The 23,751-nt window shown below is 58.5% G+C and overlaps 1 protein-coding gene across 1 annotated transcript; it reads left to right on the top strand.

The window, feature by feature from the left end:
- Positions 1-844: 844 nt before the first annotated feature.
- Positions 845-23,751, top strand: LOC116513757 (probable cation-transporting ATPase 13A4). Its single transcript, XM_032224939.1, is given in 29 exon segments — positions 845-1,012; positions 1,901-2,032; positions 2,920-2,990; positions 3,076-3,156; positions 3,525-3,594; positions 4,632-4,766; positions 6,530-6,602; positions 8,204-8,335; positions 9,371-9,544; positions 10,087-10,244; positions 11,082-11,270; positions 13,446-13,507; positions 14,611-14,761; positions 15,290-15,367; positions 16,086-16,239; positions 16,843-16,954; positions 17,281-17,426; positions 17,961-18,115; positions 18,514-18,633; positions 18,726-18,805; positions 18,908-18,950; positions 19,476-19,585; positions 20,058-20,154; positions 20,556-20,628; positions 21,098-21,272; positions 21,728-21,897; positions 22,001-22,089; positions 22,612-22,692; positions 23,521-23,751. Coding segments are annotated over 24 exon segments (2,898 nt in total). The 5' UTR covers positions 845-1,012; positions 1,901-2,032; positions 2,920-2,990; positions 3,076-3,156; positions 3,525-3,594; positions 4,632-4,721.

The following is a 23,751-nucleotide window of genomic DNA, read 5'->3' as shown; positions in this document are numbered from 1 at the left end:
GCCAACGTTGGATCTGGGATCCGCCCAGGGGTGGAATTCAAATAATTCAACAACCGGTTCTCTGCTTCAAGGCGCTAGTCGTCACTTATAAAGCCCTTCATGGTATTGGACCTGGGTACTTGAGAGACCGCCTGCTGCCAATCACCTCCACTAGACCGATTAGATCCCACAGATTAGGCCTCCTCCGAATTCCATCCGCTGGCCAGTGCCGACTGGCGACTACCCGGAGGAGAGCCTTCTCTGTGGCTGCTCCGACCCTCTGGAACGAACTCCCCGTGGAGATTCGAACCCTCACCACCCTCCAGGCCTTCCGCAAAGCCCTTAAAACCTGGCTGTTCCGACAGGCCTGGGGCTAAAGAGCTGTTGCCCCCCTTCTCCAATGGTATGACTGTTGTGAGTTTTTAAATTATGCATTATGCTTTGTTTTTTTAATTTTTTTTTGTGTCTGTATTCTCTTCCCTAGTTGAGTTGTGAGCCGCCCTGAGTCCACTTCGGGGGAAAAGGGCGGCATATAAATGTAATAAACTGAAACTGAACTGAACTGAACTAATGATTTCTTCCAACAACCAGTTCACCAAACTGCTCAGATTCACCCAAAGTGGTGCGAACTGGCTGAATCCCACCACTGGCTCTGTCATGTGTCACCTGTGGCCACTTAGAGATTCTAGGCTGATTGCCCTCTTTCGCTCCCCCCCCCTCTGGGTTCTGCCGCCTCTCCTCCTGCAGGGGGGCTGCCTTGGGAGTGGCCCCGAGATGCCTTTTCCCTTCTTGGGGAGGTCGGGGCCTGGACGGTGAGTGGGTGGGAAGGGCTCCCTTCACGCAAAGCCTTTCTCCCCAGGAGATCTTTGGCTACAAGAGCCGGGGCCTCCGGAGGGCCCTGTGCCTGGCCGGCTACGTCCTCTCCTGCGGGGGCCTCCTGCTTCTCTTCCACTGGAAACCCCAGTGGGGCGTCTGGGCCAACTGCCAGCCCTGCAGCCTGGAAGAGGCCGACGTGGTGCTGCTCCGGACCACGGTAGGTCCCTCCCTCCCTCCCTCCCTCCCTCCTCATGGGAGCTTGCTCTCCAAAGGAGAACATTTGTAGCTTGGGGGTGAGGGGTGGGGCACAACGAGGGGTCCTTGGTGCTCTCTGAGCTTGGCTGTTTCCCTGCAGACGTTTCATTACCCAAAGTGGGCAAGGCCATCAGTGCCCATCATGCTTAACTGCCAAAGAGGGTGAGGAAGGAAAGAAAAATAGAGGAAGGAATTGCAGTTTTGCATTCCTGAAAAATGATTGGGGTTTTGAAGGCTGGGCGGATCTCGCTTCTAATCTGGAACCTCCTTTGTTCTTGATTCAGTCTCCTCTCCTCACCCTATGTGCCAGCCGTGCCTTCCCTTATCCCTGGTGGGCTGGCCTGGGCAGGCGCCACGGAGGGTTTCCAGCAAAAACGGGACCAGTTGGATAGAAAGCTAGAAAGAAGCAAAAGGCCTTCCAAGAACCGAAGGACGGAGGGCCAGCATCCTTCGTATCTTGGCTTTAGATTTTGGGCAGGGAAAGTTTCAGCGCAATCTTGACTTGGAATCCTAGAACAGAGTTTCCCCAACCGTCTCCGTTTTAAGACGGGTGGACTTCAACTCCCAGAATCCCCCAGCCGCCCACCCTCCTTATTCCACTCCCAGAAGAAGCCTCAAAATCGCCACGTTTGGGAGGCCCTGATCTAGATGGGCATCCATGCCAGCCCCGAAGGGGCTCCTGCGAAGGAGATGCTCAGGCGGGCAGGAGGATGGAGGGCTGCTGCTCTGTGACCCACGTGGGACCACCCCACACGGCCTCAGGAGAGGGCCTGGCGTGGGGGCTGCAGGGGAGCGGCCTCCCCTCCAGCCTGCCTGGGGCTCCCCCACAGTTTCTGCTCTCTTTCCTCAGGATGAATTTCAGATTTGCACCCGGAAAAACGTGACCTGGATTCCTCTGCCTGCCCACCTGAAGCCCGGCTCTCTCCCCACGGACGAGGAGGAGCCGCTCCTCAACAGGGTCATCGAGAGACCCGGGTTCAAGGTACACAGGGATCCCCATCCTCTGCTGCGGCTCCAGAAGCCTCCCTGGAGGGCTGGAGGATGGGACGGAAGGTAGAAAGATGGAGGACTGCTCTCACCACTCAGCCACCCTGCCAGGCTTGGAGAACTGCTGGTGCTCCTGCCCTTCACCTGCCCAGCAGAGAACGGCTGGAGCCGGCCAGAGCCAAGCCTTTAATCCTCTTACCAGGCTCAGCCGAGCGAGGGGGGCACTGCCAGGCTCCCCCCGTGAGCTGCTGGGAGGCGAAACCAGGACATCTCTCCTGCCCAGAGCAGGAATCCACCAGGCAGCCCCTCCCTCCAAGCCCCCAGCAGCCCCCATCGTCCACAGGCCCCACTGCCGGCTGGAAAGCCCCTGCCTGGCTTCTCGGGTCACAAAGAAAGCAGGAAGCCCAGTTGCCAAAAGCTCCTTTGGGTTAAACGAGCCTCTTTTTCTCCAGTGGGAGCTTTTGTTTTTTGCCAGAAACTAAAAATAAATGCTGGAAACTGACCAAAACTCCCCTTCAAAATTCTCACCCATGCGACCACCGGATGTGGCCATCGGCCACAAATGCAGAGGGGCTGCCCAAAGGCAATTGCATGATCCGTGGGCATCAAAACTTCATTTCTGAAGTTCAGGTGCCCACAAGTTCTGCTTTAACTTCGAGTGGTCATTAAGTGAGGAGTAGCTGTAATAGTTTTTCCTCCCCTCCCTCAAACTGTCCAGGGCTGCCCCTCCCTCCCTCTCTGCCCCAGCCGCCTCGCCTTTTCCTTAAGCCTGAAGCTGGCTGTGGTGTGTCGCCCCCCCTCCCCCCCCGCTTTCAGGCCTGGGCGCAGCTGCCCCCCCCCCCGTGCCCTCACTGGGGCTGCTGCCCTTGCTTGTCTCCGCAGGTGCGGTCCCTCCAGGTGCAGAAGATCCGCTACGCCTGGGACTTCTCTGCGCGAGAGTTTCGAAAAGTCGGGTGAGTCCGGATTCGGCCGCTGGGGAAGGAGGCTCGGCCGAAGGAGTCCGCCCTCCAACCCCGGCTGGGCCCTCTTCTCTTTCAGAGCCCTGGAGGACCATTGCAGCTCCCTGGAGGTCCACGCCAGGTTCGGGGCAGGGCTGAGCAGCTCCCAGCAGGAGCTCAGGTAATCCCCTCGCTCGGCAGGGCCAGCACACCTGCTCAGGCAGGAAGCCCCGTGGATGCTCAGGGCTCACCTGGGGCTCACGGGCGTCTCTTTGCACACGAGTCCACCTTCCCCACAAGGGGTGGGGGTCTGCCATTGCTCCTTATGGGAATTCCCTCACGGTGGGCTTCTTACTGGCTGGGAGCTTCCCCTCCCAGGCCCAGGCAAGACACGGGGTGGGGTGGGGTGTCCCCTTCTCTCCTGCCAGTGGGGAGCCCCTTGCTCAGCTCCGTGGGCCTCTGCTGTTTTGCAGAAGCAGCCCAGGGAGCTTCTCCCACGTACATATCCCTGTTGGTGAGGGGTCATCTCCCTCCCTTCCATCTCCACAGGAGAGAAATCTGTGGCCCCAACACCATCGACATCGAAGTCGCACCGATCTGGAAGCTGCTGGTCAAGGAGGTACATTAGCACCAGCGACAGTCCTTAGACTTATATGCTGCTTCCAGAGCCAGCCTCTTGCCCCCAACAATCTGGGTCCCCATTTCACCCACCTCGAAAGGACAGAAGGCAGAAGTCAACCTTGAGCCAGTGAGATTCGAACCGCTGAAATGCAGCTCGCAGTCAGCTGAAGTAGCCTGCAGGGCTGCACCGTTTACCATTTCAGACCCTTTAACGTTTCAGACAAATGGCTGTCCAGTCTCTTCTTAAAAACCTCCAGTGATGGAGCACCCACAACTTCTGGTGTCAAGCTGTTCCGCTGGTTAATTGTCCTCACTGTCAGGAAGTTTCTCCTCCATTCCAGGTTGCTCCTCTCCTTGATTCCTTTCCGTCCGTCGCGTCTTCTCCTGCCTTCTGGGTATTCTGGAGAATAGGCTGACCTCCAGGCTTCTGTGGGGCCCATGAGGTTTAAGCCCTCTGGCTCATGCACCTCTCTGCGAGTGGCTCAGGGGATCTCTGCCCCAAGGGCTCCCAGCCCCCTTCCTGCCCATTGCCCAGGGCCTCGTGTGGCAGAGAGGAACTGGGAGAACCTGGGGGGGGCAACGAGGGGCAGGGGGCTCCTACCAATTCAGCTGAGCCAGAGAACGTTCCCTTCCGGGGGGGGGGAGAGGGGGGCACCTGCATATCTCTCTCTCTCTCTCTCTCTCTCTCTCTCTCTCTCTCTCTCTCTCTCCCTAGTTCTAGGTTGCTTCTCTCCTTGATTAGTTTCCACCCGTTGCGTCTTCTTCTCCTGCCTTCAAGTCCTTTGGAGAATAGACCCCCCCTCTTCTTTGTGGCAGACCCTCAAATATTGGTTGCTCACATGTCTCCCCTGGTCCTCCCTTCCACTAGACTAGACCTGTCCAATTCCTGCAACCGTTCTTCGCCTGTTTTAGCCTCCAGTCCCTCAATCATCTTAGTTGCTCTTCTCTGCGGTTTTTCTAGGGTCTCCTCCTCTTTTTTGGGGGGGTATCGTGGTGACCTAAGCTAATCCCCGGGTGCCTTCCTTTCTCCCCCAGGCGCTGCACCCATTTTACATCTTCCAAGCCTTCAGTGTCTGCCTGTGGTTTGCAGAGAACTACACGGAGTATTCGGTGGCCATAATCCTCATGTCCCTCCTTTCCATTTCACTCACGGTGTATGACCTCAGAAAGGTGAGCTCCTGCCTTTCCTTCCCTGTTCACCACCAGCCTGAGGCCTTGAGGAGGAGCTGGTCGGTTCATTCCTCAGTTGCTGCCCAAGAGGTTCTGCCTCACCTTCCTGGAAAGCCCTCTCCTCATGCTGCCCCCCAGGAGGATCCCCCCTCAGCCCTACAAGAGCTCAAATCCATGGAGGATCTGCTGGCTTGGAGCCTTGGGCTGCCCCTCGGGGACTTCCTGGATCCGGATGAATTTTGCCAGCTGCTCCAGGAGTCTCCCAACATTTGTGGGGCGTTACCTGGTGGCCTACTAGGAACAGGAGGAGACCTAGGTTCAACATAATTGGTCCAAAGGACAAACTGTGGGTAGATCCTGGATTTCCCAATAAATTCTAAAAGTTGAAGCAGCACAAGGGACCCTGGAAGAAGACTAGAAGAAAGTGTGAACTTCACCAAACCTGAAGGTTGAATGCCAATTCAAGGTCGTCATCATTCCTCCTCCTCCTCCTCCTCCTCCTCCTCCTCCTCCTCCCTCCCTCCCTCCCTCCCTCCCTCCCTCCTTCTCCTACCCCTTCCTTCTCCTTTCTTGCCTTTATTTTCCAGGAACTAGGAAACTCTTTGGAGATGCTTCCCATACCCCATTCCTTCTGTGGGCTGGGGTGTCTCTTATCTGGTCATCACCCTGGCTGCACCTCTTCCCCCTCCGATCTCTCCAGGATATTCCAATAGACAGTGACGTGCGGTGAGGTTTATGGCTGGTGAGGCAGCTTCTCCCCCCAACATCCCACTGTCTAAAGCGCTTTCTTTCTTTCGCCCGCCTGAGCTCTGACAGCGGACATAGAGGCGGGCAAAAGAAAGCGAGCTGGCGAGCTGGCGCTTGCTTTCTTTTGCCCAGAGGCGCCAGCAGAGGTGGGCAAAAGTCCTGCCTCTGCTGGCGGGCTGCCCCGGACACAGAGAAAGAAAGCTGGCGGGCTGCCCTCCCTGCCTCTCCCCCCTTCCCTCTCTTCTCAAACAAACTCTCTCTCAAATTGAGAGAGAGTTTGTTTGAGTGAAGAAACAAACACACGCACACACACACACTCACACACTCACACACAAATTACTTACAATTACTTACAAATTACATTAATTTTGAATTCCTCCCCCTCCCTCTGACCCACATACCTTTTCCAGCTGTTTCACAGAGGATTTCAACTCTGCTCTTGCCTGCCATGATGAAAACGTAAAAATGTAAAAGGAAAAAGGCAAGAGCTGCTGAGGTCAGGCTGGGGTAGCTGCTGCCAGAGCCCCCAATGGATGACTCTGCTTAACTGTTTAAAAAGGCCTCTAAAAAAAAGCACCCTCTATAGGAGGAGGCAAGAGAACCACGTGCCTCACCTACATCAGGAATTTTTCAGCTTTTAACCCTTGCTTAACTCTGCTCGAGTGCTCATAAAGAGTCAGACTAAATGAGGCACGTGGTTCTCCTGCCTCCTCCTGTAGAGGGCGCTTTTTTAGAGGCTTTTTTAAACAGTTAAGCACTAAGCAGAGTCATCCACGGTGACTCTGGCAGCAACTACCTCTGCCTTTTTCCTTTTACATTTTTCTTCTCTTTTCATGATGACAGTGGTGAGTCTCTGCCTCCCCTGCCTCCCCGTCACTGCCAATAGACCATTACATGTTAGCTGCTGGCACCTTTCTATCCGCCTGGCAGAGACGTTGTCCATCTGCCCACTGGTTGGCATGTCCCCCTGTCCCTGTCTCTTTCCTGATCTGATTCTCCCTTTCCTCCCAACACAGCAATCTGTGAAGCTGCACCAGCTGGTGGAATCCCATAATAGTGTCCTGGTCAAGGTGTTCAGGAAACAGACAGGTAAGGCAGCCCAAGGGGTCTCCGTCACCCATTTTGTTCGTATCTCAGCCAGGGAGGAGAGAGAGCCCTGAGTTCAAACTGTCCCAAATAGAGTTTTCCAAGAGTTCTTTTATTCTTGGGTTATTCAGACAAAAGGCTAATGTGCAATTAAGCTTAATCAGTTCCTTTATATTTATACATATTCAGTATATCGGTATTACCTGACTAATTTCAAAGTTAGCTTACCGCAGTGAGCTGTGGTAGAGCCTTGGTAGCGCAGTGGTTGGAGTGCAGTACTGCAGGCCACTTCTGCTGACTGCCGGCTGTCTGCAATTTGGCAGTTCGAATCTCATCAGACTCAAGGTTGACCAAGCCTTCCATTCTTCCAAGGTCAGTAAAATGAGGACCCAAATTGTTGGGGGCAATATGTTGACTCTACAAACAGCTTAGAGAGCAGTGTAAAGCACTGTAAAGCAGTATATACGTGCTATTGCTCTGCCCAATTAGGCTATTAAGAAAATATAACCAACAAGGCTACTTAAATTGCTCTAAGTATCATTGCCCAGCTCGGCTACAGTCAAGGCTGACTCAGATTCTCAGGCTGTTTCTCAAAACACAAAGAATGCATTGGATTGGTGGGCAATGGCCAGGGGTGGTGGGGCTAATGGGGAAAAGGGGGATTTACCTACGCTGCTTCTCATGGGAACCTTTAGAATTGTCTTTGCTTCTTCTGTGCCTCTACAGATCCATAGTAAAGTTACACTCTTGGTAAAGTTATGTCCCAGGAGTTTCCTTTTCTGCCTAGGTCAGTGGGACGGTTGACAGCTACACATTCACACAATGCTCACTTTGCACACTCTCAGGCGATCAGGCTGCATTGCAGTGGGCTGGGAAGCAGACTCAGGACACCCCCTGTCCCAACAAGCATCGTCTGGGGAATCTGGGTTCCTCCCAGTCTCCCCTTTATACCCAGCTTGGTTACTCTGAATTCACGTGTATGGGCACATCTTGCCCCAGGCACGTCAGGGATGCCACATTCCTTGCCACCCACAGCATTCCTTGCCCACCCACTAATGTTCCACTTGGCATCCTCAGCAATAATTCACTCATGCACACATCCAGGATCAGAGACACACAAATTCCAGCAATGGGAGAGTCCCGGTGGGTTCACAAAAAGGAACTAGAGCAGTGTTTCTCACCTTGGCAACTTGAAGATGTCCGGACTTCTGGGAGTTGAAGTCCGGACATCTTCAAGTTGCCAAGGTTGAGAAACACTGAACTAGAGGCTCACTATATTCACGATGTATTCTTATATATTATACACCACATCTGTCATCTATCCATAGCATTTAACATATAATATGGGGCAACTTGCTAGGCCCCTGGGCAGCTGCAGAGCTGTGGGCGGGGGGGGGGGGGCTGCCTGGGAGAGGCAGCACCCCAAAGGCAGGAGCTGAGCTGCCCAGCAAAAGGGGCCCACAGGAGGCTTGGGGAGAGCAGGTGGAGCAGGGCCTTCCTTGGGGGGCATCTGGCCCCCGAGAGACCCAAGGGGTGCAACACAACGGCTGCCTTCTACAGAAAGACCCAGAGTGCCCCCCTTCAAAGGCTCTCTTTCCTGACAGGCACCCAGGAGGTGGAGTCCCGCCATCTGGTGCCCGGAGATACCCTGATCCTGGACGAGGGCAGGAGACTGATGCCCTGCGATGCCCTCCTGCTCAGCGGCCAGTGCATCGTCAACGAAGGCATGCTGACCGGTGAGCTTGGCCCAAGGCCTCAGCACAAAGGGGGGGAGCAGCTCCCCAGTTTGGGGGTGGGGAGATTTTTGGCTCAGGAGAGGGCGTGACACCCCCACCCCCTTCAGGGCAGCTGCATGCAGCCTGCTTGGTTAGAGTCCCGGGGAGGGGGTGGGGGGGTGGGGACAGGAGGCGCAGAAACCTCCCAGGCCCTCTGGGGATGAAGCCCAGGGAAGCCCAAACGCTGCTGGGAACATTTCGAATGGTCTTGTATTTCATGCACATAGAAAAGGGCTTGTGGTGCTGTGGGTGTGATATTGTGTGGAATTGTCAGGTCCACAAATGAAGGCTCAGTTAAAGTGATTGATTGCTGAAAGCCTCTGCATAATTATCCAGTGGAGCAGAAGTTGCCTCCAGAACCTGTGGGAGCTCCATCAATGGAGGCTTTCAAGAGGAGACTGGAGAGCCGCCTGTCTGAAATGCTTTAGGGTCTCCTGCTCGAGCAGAGGGCTGGACTAGAGGACCTCCAAGGTCCCTTCCGACTCTCTCATTCCATTATCCTTGTCTTGTAATTGCAGTGAGAACACGCCCCAGTCCTTCCTTTAAAGTGTCATGTCCGTGGGATGGTGAGAAGGCCCCATCTCAGCCCCAGCCAACAGCTGGCTCATCGTAAAGTCATCTTTAGCCTCTGCAGTTTTAAAGTGGGGTTTACCCACTTCTCACAAGGTTATTTTATTGCCATGAATATAAATATATATAAATAAATAAAGGGAGACTAGTATAGATCTATTTCAAGCTATTTAGCTCTCATCAGCTAGCCATACTCGTACTGGGATTAGAACCTGTGCTGTACATCTTAGGCAGATGTGTTAACCACTAAGCCACAAGGTTCTCCTCCTTTATCAGCTGAGCCAGGGAAATAGGTATGTATTTAGTGTCACAACCCCTGGTATGCCCAAATATGGGAGGAAGCTTACTGCTTCCTATCTTTGTCTATCGGCTTGTCACATTTGGGCATACCAGGGGTTGTGACACTCCCTTTCATGCCTCGGCCAGGGGAAAGTCTTCCCATCACCAAGACCAGCCTGCCCCAGGACTGCAAGAGCAGTCAACCGTGGCATCTCAGCTCCTCCGAGGACAGCAAGAGGCACCTTCTCTTCTGCGGGACAGACATCATCCAGACCAAGGGAGGGGATGGAGGACCAGCAAGGGCCGTTGTGCTGCGGACCGGTGGGTGAACAGGCATCTCGTATTGTGTGAACGGTGTCAGCTGGAGAGTGGAAGGTGGAGGGCAGCCTCTCCCCTCTCCCCAAAACCAGGACTCTTCTGGAAGGGCCCCCCTCTTCGGCCCCTTCATTAAACTGCCTGATTCTGGCATATCCTTTTGGTCAGGATGGGGCTGCAGGGGGAGAGGGGGGGTGCAGTCAGTGGATGTCCAGACCTCTTCCGGGAGTCTTCTGAACTGGGTTTCACAGATGCCCAGAGTTACCCTCAGCTGGCTCAGGAGGAGTCACCCTCATGGGGTAGCTATGAGTCGTGTCCGCCACCTCCAGAAAACGCCTCCCCAGTCATGCTCATCCTGATCCAGGTAGGGTGGGAAGTCCCTGCCCTTCCTCTGGTCTCTGGTGCACTGCCTTCCTCTTCCTCCACCTGGCCTCCACTCTGGCCTCTGCAGGTAGCCAGCAATCAACCTGTGAGCCCAACCTGCCTCCCCTCCCCTCCCAGCCTTAGGAGGCCCCTAAGGATCCCTGCTCCTCTCCTCACCATCTCAGGTTTCAACACCGCCAAGGGAGACCTGGTGAGATCCATCCTGTATCCCAAGCCGATGAACTTCCGCCTCTACAGGGACGCCATGCAGTTTCTCCTGTGTCTGGTGATGGTGGCGGCCATCGGGATGGTCTACGCAATCTGTGTCTTTGTAATCAATGGGGTGAGCCATGGGAGAAGGGCAGAAGTGGCCCAAGGGCTTCTGGGGGACGATGACCCACAAATATGGAGGCTCCTTCCTTTCTCAGTCACTCTACGTGCAAATCCATGGTTCAATTCAGAACCCCAAAGGGCTGCAGTTGCCTCATAGCTCCAGTCTAGATCAGGGGACTCCAACCTCAGCAACTTTAAGGCTTATGGACTTCAACTCCGGGAATAGAAGCCCAGCAGTCTCCCCGTGGCCACGGTTGGACACCCCTGGATAGGAAGGATGTAGATTAAGGCTAAGATCTATGCACTGGATTGGACCCTTTCCAAATGGTGCCCTTTCCATAGCAGCCCCTGCCCTCTGGAGCACTTTCCCCCTGGAGATCTGCCAGGCCCTCTCAGTCTTCCGGAAAGCCATCCAAAACGCCCCCCCCCCCCCAGTGAAATTGATGCCCGAGGGGCTGTAAAGATAAATGGGTGTAAGGGGCCTGATTCATTTTTTTCCCCATTATTTTCATGACTGATTTTTATTATTGTTATTAGCTACCCAGAGTTGTCTTCCACTTTCAGATTTGCCAAGGAAATTACAGGGCTGGTTAGTCCAGGCGATTGCCAGGAATCGGCCCAAAGGCCCCCCATAAATAAATAATTAATACACCCCTCCATCCTGATTCTAGCAGGTGAAGGATGACCTTCGTTGGGTCCATCCAGGGTTTTCAGCTCCCTCAGCCAACCCCCTGTGACCCTTGGATGCTTCAAATGGGACACCTGCCTTGGTTGGCATCTTGGCACGGCTTCCCTGGCTGCTCTTGCTGACCGCCGCCCTCCTTCCTTCCTTCCACATGTCCATCAGCAAGAGGCAGGCGAGGTGGTGAAGAAAGCCCTGGATGTCATCACCATCGCTGTGCCTCCAGCCCTGCCGGCTGCCCTGACCACCGGCATCATCTACGCCCAGAGGAGGCTGAAGAAAAAGGGGGTTTTCTGCATCAGCCCCCAGAGGATCAACGTGTGTGGCCAGCTGAACCTCCTCTGCTTTGACAAGGTGAGCCTTCTCACTCCGGAGGGAGCCACGGGCTTCAGTCTGGCCGTCCTGGGAGACCAAGGCAGTTGAGGCCAACAGTTGCCGAAGGCTTGTGAGCCAAAGCTCTTCACGTCCTTGGCCTAGTGGTAGGAGGGATGGAGAACTGGGTGGGGAGTCCCTCTGTCACCCAGTGGCCCCGTCTGAGGAGGGGATGACCAGGCTGTGCCCGAGGGGAGGGGTCAAGCGCATTGTCAGCCTCGAGTCCCTTTGTGCTCTCAAGAGATCAAAGTCCAGCCCACCTGGAATTCCCTTGACCTACTTGCGTTGACTATAAGCAGCCCAGATTCTTGTAGAGAGCTTTAGGGCGTCATAAACCTGTGTTCATTGGAACCACCTGGACTCCTGATTTCGTATGCTGGAGGGGAGCAGAGTAACCATTTAGGAAAGGACAAGGACAAACCGCTGATAGGCAGAATCCGAAGTGGCAACCTAGAGACATTAGGTGGCAGGTGACCTGGGTGGTGGGGTAGGTGGCCCCACAGGTAACCTGAATCCATGCCATGAAGAGTAGCAGAGGAGCCAAGGTGGCGCAGTGGTTAAATGCAGCACTGCAGGCTGACTGCTAGATCAGCAGTTCAGCGGTTCAAATCTCACCGGCTCAAGGTTGACTCAGCCTTCCATCCTTCCGAGGTGGGTAAAATGAGGACCTGGATTGTTGTTGGGGGCGATGTGCTGACTCTGTAAACCGCTTAGAGAGGGCTGAAAGCCCTATGAAGCGGTATATAAGTCTACTGTTATTGCTATTGCTATTATTGCTAATCAGCAGCTTGAATCCCTCCCTCCCTCCCTCCCTCCAGGAGCACCACAATGGTCTTGCATGGCAAACTATGACAGTATGGCACACTATGAGTCAAGGCTGCACAGATTGCCACATTCTGCCCCAGCTTCTGAGCAGTCTTCAAGGGCAGCCCCATGTAGAGAGCACTGCAATAAAGTGTGATTGATGGTGAGCAGACAGGCCAGGTCAGGAATGGACACAAAGGGGGGCCTAAGAACAATCTGCACGAAGCCCCTCCTGGCCAGAGCTGCCCACTATCCTTGGGCAGGAGCCGAGAATCCAGGAGGACCCCAGATTATGCACCAGTTGTCCCTCTGTGCCCCTTGAAGAGTGAAAGCTGAAGTGAAGACCAGAGTTTTCTGCCAAGTGTTAAAGAATTTCTTAAATATCTTTAAAAAAACCTGTCAGCCACTTCAATGTGACACTTTTAGGGAATTACGTTTTAAGTCTTCCTGAGGGCTGTTTGGCGTTTGCTAAGTGATGCGATAGTAAATGTATCATCCACAAGGGGTCCCAGTAAGTCCTCAGGGGGCTGGTTTTGATCGGGAGTGTTTCGATGGGGGCTTCTCCTGCTGGAAGTAGCTTTGGTTGTTCAGTTGCTAAGTTGTGTCGGACTCCTCACGACCCCATGATCCACAGCACACCATGTGCTGCCCCCATCCTCCACTGGCTCCCGGGGCTTGCCCAAACTCCTCTTGATTGTGTCCGTGCCCCTATCGATGCCTCTCCTCCTCTGCCATCTGCTTCTGCCTTCCATCTTCCCCAAGATGAGGGTCTCCTCCTCCAAGGAATCCCCTCTTCTCCCTTGATGGTCGAAGGATTTGAGCTTCGGCTTCCAGTCTGGGTTGCTGAACTACAGTTCCCATCACACCCAACCAGTGAGACCTGCCAGCCATTCACAGGGAGACAGAGGGGGAAACTGAGTCCAGAGGAAGAGGAGAGCCATTTTGGGGGGAGGAGGAAGGCTTGCAAGTCTTCCCTCTCCCCCCTTTCTGCCCCAGGGGTAGCGTTGGGAAGGGGGGGAGCCAGTCTGAGTTTCCCCCCAAGCCCTCCAAGCCTCCCCACATGCTTCTCCTGCCCCCGTTGGGCTAATGGCTCCTGGGTGCCTCCCCCAAGTGGGGCCTCCTGGGTTCGCAGTCATAAACTGAGGACCTCCTTTGTCTTCTCCACGAGGTCCGACCTGTGGCCTGGAGACCCTGAACCCCCAAGGAAGCCCAGGGGGGTTTGAAGCACCCCCTCCTTTGCCCTGCTTCCTGCCCCTGCCCCCCTTCCGAGCTCCCTTCCGGCCCTCTTCTGATTCCGATTCCCTTCTTCTGCCCTGGCCTTGATCCCTGTGGTACCCGTGGACCCACCTGCAGACGGGCACCCTCACGGAAGACGGGCTGGACCTGTGGGGCATCGTCTTGGCCCAAGGAAAGAGGTACCCGGCTCTGGATTTTAAACTTTTCCACTAACTGCTGCTTTTGAGAAGTGGAGCACGGAGGCAGTCCTCGACTTATGACCACCGTTGGGGCCAGGATTTCCATGGCTAAGTGAGACAGAGGAACAATCCCATCAGTTAGGGAGGGAAATCCTGGTCCCAGGTCTCCAGGTTACCTCCGGAGGAGTTGCGTCCAATTTTAAATCCCTTTTTTGCAGCGGTTGTTAAGTGAAACCAATTTCCCCCCACTGACTTTGCTGTTTGTCAGGAGCCCCCCGAGAGGGTCCCAGGCGCTAGTCAGGTGACCCCGGGGGCGGGGGGGCTGCAACTATCGTCAATGCAGGCCGGATGCTGGAGTTTAGGCCAGGGGACCCAAGCAAACAGCTTTTCCAGGGCTATCGTCAGGCGAAAGAATGGTCGTAAGTTGCAGTCATCTTGCCTAGCAGATGTTGGAACCCGGCAACTGTAACTGCTGCCCCAGGAATCTCTGAGAATCCCAGACCTCCTCAAAGAAGGACAACGACTTTGAGTAATCTTATCCGAGAGGGAAGCTAAGCGGGGTCGGGCCTGGTTAGCACTTGAATGGGTGGCGGGGCTACCACCTACTGGGGCTGGAAAGCCCCAAATCACCCCAGACAGTGGCAAACAATGGCAAACAGTGTTACGGCCCAAAACATGGACTGAGATGCGCATGATGTCAAGCCTGAATCGGGAGCATCTGTCTTGCACCTCCAAAATTCAGTTGTGTGAAACCCCATCATCATAATAAGACCTGCGTCTTCCAGAAGGGGGATCTTCAGGCAGGCTCCAGAGCCAGAATTTCCCCTTGCTAAAAGCAGGAGGGTTTTTGCTGTGTCCCCTCAGGTGTCCACAAGGTCTTCCTGCCTCCCGGAGGGGCTCCAGGGGGCCACTGGCCCTCCAGGGGGATCCCAATGAGGGCCCAGCAATACTTGCAAAGCAGAAGGAGGGGGGGAGGGTCGTGCAGAAGAATAGCAAGAGTTGAACCTAATTTCCGGGAGGACTCAGAAGCTCCAAACTCCGGGCAATTGAGCCTCCCTTCCAGGGTGGTTGACATCTGAGGTGGCTTCTTCTCTCAACCGCAGCTTCCAGGAGGTCCATCGCTTCTCTTCTGGCCCCCCAATGCCTTGGGGCCCGGCGTATGCGGCCATGGCCTGCTGCCATTCCTTGATGGTCCTGGATGGGAAGATTCAGGGGGACCCACTGGACCTCAAGATGTTTGAGGCAACTCACTGGGTGAAGCTCCATCTTCTTCTTTTGGAATTGGCCTAAATCTGGGGCTGGTCCTGTCGGGGTCTCCTGATGCGGAACCTGCAGGAGGTCTGGCTGTGAGAACTGAGGGGGGAGCCCGGTCTGTGGGCTGCTTCCCGATGACATCATTGGGGTGCCACTCCTGGTCTGTTCCCCTGGCAGGCCACCAAAGATGCCGCTGGCTTCCCCATTAGTTCGAGAGCCGGGGGGGGGGGGGCAACCTGGCCACATAGGTGGTGATGTCATCACTTAAATGGTACGAATCCCATCGTTGCCTCATCTGCATGTTGACAATGTCAGGATGCGTCTCCTTCGGCTGGCTGGGGAATTCTGGCAGTCGAAGGGGCCACGGTTGCCCACCCCTGCCCTGTGCCCACGGCAGACACGGGGTCTTTCCATCCCTTGGCCTTTGAGTCCGTTCCTTGCTAGCCCCCTTTTCAACGTCATCGCATCCCCTTTTCCGGTGGACGTTGTGGGGCCCAATGGCACTTTTCCTCCTGTTGGAACCTGCAGGAACTTGTGGAGTCCGTCGGTTGGGAAGGAGGCCCGGCTGATGTCCTGGTGGTCAGCCCAGGACCTGAAGCGGCAGAGGTCAGTGCCTGGTTCCCGTGTCCAGCCCTTGGCAGAGAAGGGACTCTCTTCCCTCCCGTCCTGCCTTTGCTCATGAATCTCTCCAAACGACCCACCCCAGAGAGGGATCAGTGGGCCTCTGGCGGTGCCCAGGGACGGAGCCTGGGCATCCTTCGGCCTGATCCTGCCCACTGCCAGGAAACCTCACCCTGGCACCGGCTCCCTCTTGGCTCCTTCAAGGGAGGCCAACTGCAGCTCTGGACCAACCCAGGACCCTCGCCTTGCTTGCGGTCCAAGTGGGGGAGCGAGCGAGGTCGTGGCCTTCGCTTGGGTCCCTCTCCCGGACACAAGCAGAGGCCTCCTGCCAGCTGGGTGGCTTTGTCCCCAGGCCCATTGCCACCCCCGCGAGGTCTCCCTTGAGCAAGGGGAGAGGGGCCAAAGCCTCCGTCCGGCTCCCATGCCTGAGTAGGGACAGTGGTTACTCCAGTGGCTGCCAGGGGGCAGAGTGAGAAGCGCCACTGGGGAGCTGGGATGAGCTGATTTGGGGCTGGGTCACGTGACTTGGTGCCATCCTATTCGGGTTCAGACAGCCTGCTGAAGAGGTGCCAGATTGGTTCCACTGACCTGTCAATCTCTCAGTGCCCTTCTGCATTACACCAACAGTGCAGGGAAATGCCCCCCTCCCTCCCTCCCTCCTTCCTGGGCCTGGGCAGCTGAGCCTCCCTGCCTTCCCCCCCAGGTGCCCGTGAAGGGCCTGGCCGTCCTTCGGCAGTTCCCCTTTTCTTCAGCCCTGCAGCGGATGACGGTGGTGGCCCAGGAGGCCCCTGGGGACGGCCAGGTCTTCATGAAGGGCGCCCCGGAGATGGTGGCCAGTTTCTGCCAGCCGGAGACAGGTGAGCCCTCAGTTGGCATTGCCCTGCACCACCTCCTGCCCACTGTGCCTGGCTGGCCTGGGCCCTGCAGAGGGGAGGCATAGTGGCAGCCTTCCAATAGGGGCGGAGGGGCTGCCCCAAAGAAGAGGGTGGTCATATCGTTCTCCAAAGCCCCCGAGGGCAGGACAAGGAGCGACGGAGGGAAACGAATCAAGGGGAGAAGCGACCAGGAACTAAGGAGGAATCTCCTGAAGGGCTTCCCGCCAGAGGTTGCGGAAGCTCCATCCCTGGAGGCTTTCAAGAAGAGGCTGGGCGGCCATTTCTCCTGAGTGGCTCGGAGTCTCCTGCTTGAGCAGGGGGCTGGACTAGAGGACCTCCAAGGTCCCTTCCAACTCTGCTGGCTGGTTATGCTGAGGCTCTGCTGCAGCCTGGCAGTGGGCAGGAGAGGGGGCTCTGAGCTCTGGAGGAGATGGGTTGGGGGGCTTCCTTGGTGGGACCCCCTGTGAAGGTCCAAAGGGGGAGGGGGGAGGGTTTAGGGCCTGCTCCTTGCCTTGGCTTGGACACGGGGTCTTCCTCGCAAGGCCAGTTGTTCTTCCCAGGGCCTAACTCTCCCCCCTCCCCCAGTGCCCCCCAGCTTTGCCCGGGAACTCCAGGGCTGCACTTCCCAGGGCTTCCGAGTCATTGCCTTGGCACACAAACGCTTGCAGGAAGGAAGGCCGGCTGCCTCCATGACCAGGTGAGGGTCTGGGGGCCCCAGCAGACGGGCAGGAGGGAGGGAGGGGGCCGCCTGCCAGGGAGGCCCAGGGGTGGCTGGAGAGAGGTCGCCCTGCTGGACTGCGAGGCAGCCCTGCCTGGCTTCCCAACCAGGGCTGGCGTGCAGCTTCCCCTTCTTCGGCCGGGGGAGGGAAGCAAGCAGCCCAGAGGAGAGGGGGGGTGTCCCTCCGCAGCCCCCTGCGGTCGAGCAGCCTCCTCTGGACTCTGGTGGCCCTGGGGGAGACAGGGCTGCTCCCAGCCAGGAGGCCGGTGGGGGGGAGGGGGCTCCCGAGCTCCCCTGGGCAGAAGGACCCTCTCTCTTGTGGCCAGGGAGGAGCTGGAGTCCGGCCTGACCTTCCTGGGGCTGCTGGTCATGGAGAACCGCCTGAAGAGCCAGTCCAGGCCGGTCCTGCAGGAGCTCAGCCAGGCCGGCCTCCGGAGCGTGATGGTCACTGGTGAGTCGGGCCTCTTTGGCCAGGCAGCTGGGAGCAGGAGAAGCCCCCGGCTGTGCCACAGGGAGACCGCCCACCCAGCACCCGCCTTCCTCGGCAGGAGCTCCGCCTGTGAGTCAGGGCGGCTGGGGTGGGTCACGTCGGGTCTTCCAACCAGCCGGAAAAACGGACCCCTCAAGCAGGGATGGTTCTGCCAGGGCTCCCTTGCGGCTTTTGTCCTTTATCACCACATATCCCATGCTCCCCTTCCTCCACGACTGCCCGGCAGCCAAGGAAGTTGCATGGGGGATGTTGCAATGGCCAAGGGAAGGTTTGGGGTAGGAAAAAGTCACTCAGGGGACCGCCAGAGGCCTCCCCTTCTCTGCAAGGAAAGGGGGGGGGTGGAGACAGGCCGCCCTCTGACCCCCAAGGGCCCCCCCTCGCCCTCCTGCCCTGCTTCGCCAGCTAAAGTCGAGGCTCAGAGTGGGCTGTGGGCTCCGGCAGGGGACTCCCTGGGCTCCAGGCTCAGTTGCGATGCAACCCCTCTCGACTCCCCAGGCGACAACCTTCAGACGGCGATCACCGTGGCCAGGAACGCGGGCATGATCCCCCAGGGCAGCCGGGTGGTTCTGGTGGAAGCGAGGGCCTGGCCAGGGCAGCCCTCGGCCTCTGTCAGCTGGGAAGAGCTGCAGGAGCCCGGCAGTGGCGCAGAGGTGAGCGGCCTGGCGGAGGGGAGGCAGAGGGGCATGGGGGGCTGGGCAACCCCCTCAGAGGCCTCCAGGCCCCCTCGGGATGTGCCCTCTGGGCATCAAAACCAGGACCCAGAGCAAATAGGAACGGCTGACGGACTTCAGGGTCTGCTAGACGGCAGTGCTGGAGCGGGGGAGGGAGGGGAACACAGGGAAAGAGACGCCCTCAGATTCCCACCTGTCAGGAAGGAAGGATGTGTGGATCCATGTCCATAAGGAAAACCTCCTGTCTGGGGGGCTCCTCCCCCTCCCTCCAGAGGCCTGAACAGCTGCAGCTGAGATCCGGGGCTTGCAAGGAGAAATCCTCCCATGGGCCCTCCTGTGCTTTGCCCCCTCCCCCCACACCCCCTTTCTCCTTTCAGGGGGGCCTTCTGGCACCTGGGGGAGACCCTCCACCCGCCGGGGACCTTGGCTGGCACTTCTGCCTGAGTGGGGGCTCCTACGAGGTCCTCAGCCAGCACTTCGGGCACCTCCTGCCACAGGTGAGTGCAGAGGAGAAGCCACTCCAGCCCCCTCCTCCCCCCGGGGGTCTCCCGCCCCCCCCCCCCAAGCCTCGGCTGTCTCCCTCCTGCAGCTGCTGCTGAACGGGACGGTCTTTGCCCGGATGTCTCCGGCCCAGAAGGCCCACCTGGTGCAACAGTTCCAGCAGCTTGAGTGAGTGAGGGGCCCCGGGACCCCCGAAAGGCAGTTGGGTAGGGCTGGGCTGGGCTGCCGGGAACTCACGGAGGGGGCTGGGCGCTGCCTTCTCTCTTCCAGCTACTACGTGGGCATGTGTGGAGACGGGGCCAACGACTGTGGGGTGAGTCTTGCAAGGCTGCTGGGCAGGGGGGCAGGAGTCTCCCTGGCCGATGGGCAGGGGCAGAATCAGGGAACGAGGGCTGGCTCTCCCCTGCCACTGCCACGCCCAGGGTGAGGGCCAAGGCAAGGGTGCCAGGCTCCTTCACCAGGCATTGAGGGGCTGCCCAGAAGGGGCTGCTGGGCATCTTCACAAGAACTGGAGAGGCTCCTGGGTGAGGCGGGCACTGAATCCTCTCGGCCGAGCCAGCAGGAATGCCCCACCCCTCTTTGGAAGAGCTCTCCAGTCCAGGCCAGCTTTTCTCTAATGGGGAGGGTCCCTTCCCCCCTTCCCCTTCTCCCGTGGCCCCCTGCCCTCCCTCCCCCACCTCCTGATGGGTCCCAGGCCTGTGGCCTTCTGCTTGATTTGCCGGAAGGCGCCTGAGCAGGGCCAGGCCAGGAAGCGCCCCTTCAATCCTCCCGCGGAGGGTGCCCAGGCGGCCCGCCAGATGACCCGGCCTGGCTCTGAGTCCGGCTTCTCCCCTTGCAGGCCTTGAAGGAGGCCCACGCTGGGATCTCCCTCTCCCAGCAGGCGGCCTCGGTGGCTTCCCCCTTCACCTCCCAGGTCCCCACCATTGAGTGTGTGCCGGAGCTGATCAGGTGGGTAGGGAAGGGGGGAGGCCAGGGGGCCCCTGGCTGGGGGACCCTCCCCATGCGGGGCCCATGTTCCCAGGGCTCATTGGGGTGTGGGGGGCTTTGGGCTCACCCAATGGGGAGGGGCAGGTTTTGCAAAGAGGGAAACCTCATGGCTGGAGGGGGGCCTCCTTTGGTGGAGCTCAGCTGCCTGTGAACCCCCTCCCTGATTCGGGGGCGGCGGCAAATCCCCTTTATCCAACGCAGGCTGGGCTTCCTCTCGGGGGTGGGGGGCAGTGAAAGTTGGAGGCCTCACTTGCTGAAGGTGGGAAAGGAGCCTCCAGCCAGTGTCTCCCGCCCCTCGAACATCCCTGAGCAGCACAGAGGGTCTCTGCAGGGGGGAGGAGGAGCCTGTGGCAGAAAGGGCCACCTCTGCTCCTCCGGGGGGGGGGGAGGGTTTAGGGTCATCTCTCTAATGGTCTCCCCCTCCCCCCTCCAGGCACGGCAGGGCGGCCCTGGTCACCTCCTTCTGCATGTTCAAGTACATGGCCCTCTTCAGCCTGGCCAGCTACATCGGGGTCCTCCTGCTCTACTGGGTAGGGGGCCCTTTTCCTCCGCTGGGACTGGAATGGGGAGGGGGCGCTGCAGGGATGGGTCTTCCTGACCAGGGCCAGCCTTGGGAGAGGGCTGCCCTGTCGGCCCCCAGACCTGGGCCAGAGGGCTCTTCTGGGCCCCCCCTTCCTTTCCAATGGCCTCTCTCTCCGTGTCTGAGAGGTGGGCCCCCCTCCCAACAGCCCTGAGGGGAGGGGGCTTAAGGGGCTGGCAAGGGAAGGTGGCTGGAGAGGCTCAGAGTCTGACCCAGGAAGCTCCTGCAATGAGCCGGCTGGGGGGGAAGCCGAAGCCCCCCCCTCTTTCCCTCTCCCTCTGCCAGAAGGTCTGGGGCTGGGGAGGAGAGACCCCCCCTCTCAAGAGCTGCCCTTCTGCTTCTGGCTTTCAGCAACTCAACTCCTTTGGGAATTACCAGTTCCTCTTCCAAGACTTGGCCATCACCACCCTCATCGGGATGACAAGTAAGCTGCCCCCAAGGACCCCAGGGGTGGAGGGGGCCTTCCTGGCTGGGAAGCTTGTCAAGGCCTTTCAGGAAGACCAAGGAAGACCCCCACCCACCCTGCACAGAGCTGGGGATGGGCAGGAGGGCTGGGACTGCATGGATGGGCCACCTCCGCTCTGCCAGGCAACAGAGCCCAAATGGCTCAAGGGGGGGCCCACCCCCACCCTGGGCAAAGCTGGCCTCCTTCAAGGGAGACCCTCCAGCCCTGCCCCCTTCCGACTGCCAGGGTGCTCCCGTGCCACGAGAAGGGCTTCGCCTCCTGTGGGAACGGCTGCCCTCCCTGTCAAGAGGGAGGCCTGAAGCGCCAGGCTTCCCCCAGGCTCCGTCTGCTGCCTGCTGCTGTGCCAGCCGCCTTCCCAAAGCCCTGGGTGGGGCTCTGGGTGGGGCTGCCCCATCTAGCCCCCCACCCCCTTTGCCCTCTCTTGCAGTGAGCCTGAACGGGCCCCACCCCAGCCTGGCGCCCTATCGCCCCCCCACGCAGCTGATCGCCCCTCCGCTGCTGCTCTCCGTGGTGCTGAACCTGCTCCTCAGCCTGGCGGTGCAGCTGAGCGGGTTCCTCCTGGTGCAGCAGCAGCTCTGGTACTCGGCCAGCGACATCCACAGGTAGGCGCCCCCCCCCCCCGGCCCCAGAGCGTGGAGACCCCCTCCTGCCCCTATGGAGTGAGGGGAGCCCAGGATTGCTGGAGCACAGGCTGCGCTGGCTAAGACGGCGACCTCTTTCGAAGCACAAGGGACCCCCTGCTCCCCACTGATTTCAGTTTATATCCCCCCCTTGCCCCCTGGCCTCACTCCCCGGAGGGGCCCTGGGCAGCCTTCAAAGGCCTAAAAGCATAAATGCATTAAGCTCAACGGCAAAGGGGAAAGGCTGAGAATGCGGAGGGAGGGCAGAGGAGTCGCCTTTCTAGGGATCGATTGGACTTGGACGGTGTAACGTCTCCTGCCTTGAGCAGAGGGCTGCTCCCAGCTCCCTTCCAGTCCTAGGATTCTGTCTCCTAACGTAAACTAATACATAAAGGCACAATAAACAATTGGGGTCCCCCCTCCCCGCTTCCTTCCAGCGCCTGCTCCCCTGGGAACGCCACTCACGCCCCCCAAGCCCCCCTGCCCCGGCAAGGCTTCCAGAGCTACGAGAACACCAGCGTCTGGCTCCTCTGCACCCTCTACTGCCTGACGGTGGCCGTGGTCTTCTCCAAGGGGAGGCCCTTCCGGGAGCCCCTCTACAGAAACTGTAAGCGGCCCCAGGGAGGGAGGGAGGGAGGGAGGGAGGGGCTGAGGGACCATAGGACCCCACTGGATGTTAGCTGGGCTTTGCCACTTTTTTGCCCCTCCAGATGTTTTTGTGGCAGTCCTGATGGCGCAGCTGGCGGCCTGCCTCTTCTTCCTCTTTGCCAACATCGAGGGACTCTATGCCCAGATGGACGTAAGCAGGGCTGGGGGCTGGGGGGGGGCGGGGGAGGCCTGGCCACAGGAGCCTGGAGGGGGCCCATCTCAGAGACCCACTTCTCAGCCTGGCCAAGGTGGGGCTGGCCTTGTGCTGAACCCCAGGGCAGGACGTCTGGGGAGCCCCTTCTGGGCTTCAGCGCATGGCAGAAGGTTTAGCCGAAGGCCTGGAAGGGGGGGGGGATCCTCTGGTGCCCCCTCCAGACGGAGCTGCAGGGTGGATGTGGAGGCTCACAGCAACTGTGGCTCAGCTTTCATCCGCAATGGGAAAAAGTCTTGGGAGTTGTCCAGCCCATTGGGGGGGGGAGGGGCTCCAGGTTGGTAGAGACGGACCCCCCCCCCCCCGAGAAGGCTGGGCTGCCCCATTGCAGGGGGGGTGGAGGGAGGGAGCAGAGCCTGGTCAATCTTTAGCCAGGCCTGAAGGGCGGGTGGGTGGGTGGGAGCAAGATGCAGCCCCCCCATTTCTCCCCCCTCTGACCCCTGCCCTCTCTCCCACCCACAGCTGGTCTGCACCCCCACCCTCTGGAGGGTCTGGCTGCTGGGGCTGCTGCTGGTCGCCTTCATCGCCTCCCTCGCTGTGGAGGTGAGTGGGGTCCTGCTCTGCCCCCCAAACCAGCCGGAAACTCCCCCCTCAGGCTAACTGGCAGAGTCCCAGGGGCCCCGGAAACAGGGAGACGGATGGCCTGACTTCGCCCAGCGTGGCCTCCCAGGGTCACATGACCCAGATTCAGAAGCTGGGCAACTGGCATGAACTTATGACGGTTGCAGAGTCACGTGATCCCCTTTTGTGACTTCCAGACAGGCCAAATCCACGGGGAAGCCAGATTCACTTAGCAACCTTGCTACTGATTTAACAACTGCAGTGATTCACTTAACAACTGCAGCAGTGGTGGGATTCAGCCTTTGTTACTACGGGTCCTGTGGGCGTGGCTTGGTGGGCGTGGCAGGGGAAGGATATTGCAAAATCCCCATTCCCTCCCGATCAGCTGGGATTCCTCGGGAGGCAGAGAATAGATGGGGGCGGGGCCAGCCAGGGGTGGTATTTACCAATTCTCCAAACTACTCAAAATTTCCGCTACCGGATCGCCAGAACTGGTCAGAACCAGCTGAATCCCCCTCTGAACTATAGCAAGAAAAGTTGCAAAAAGGGGCGTGACTCACTTAGCAACTGGTTTGCATAGCAGTGGAGATGTTGGGCTTATAAGTCGAGGACTAGCCGTCCTGCAGTTCCTCTCCTGAGGGCCCCCCCAGACCCTCGTGTCCCACACAGGCCTGGCCACCCGTCAGGGGCAGCCTTGGCTTCTGGCCGCCTGCTCTGCCTCCAGGCCTGCCAATCCAGAGGGGTGGTGTGGGGGGGGGAGACTTTGCCCCCTGACTCTGCCCCCTCCCTGACCTCCCCCTCCCCCCCCAGGAGTGGCTGATAGAGAACCGGGCGCTCTGGTAGTGGCTGAAGAGGGCCGTGGGCTACCAGTCCAGCAGCCGCTACAAGCAGCTCCAGCGGACCCTGCGGCAGGACCCTGCGTGGCCCCCCAGCAACAGGACGGACTTCTCGGGCTGCACGGCTGTCCCCCTCGAAGGGCCGGGCCCCACCTACACCAATCCGGCCTTTGTGAGCCACGAGCAGCCCTGCCACAACTGCTGA

This window comes from Thamnophis elegans, chromosome 10 (assembly GCF_009769535.1).
Source record: "Thamnophis elegans isolate rThaEle1 chromosome 10, rThaEle1.pri, whole genome shotgun sequence".
NCBI lineage: Eukaryota > Metazoa > Chordata > Lepidosauria > Squamata > Colubridae > Thamnophis > Thamnophis elegans.
This window is presented reverse-complemented; position numbering and strand designations above follow the sequence as displayed.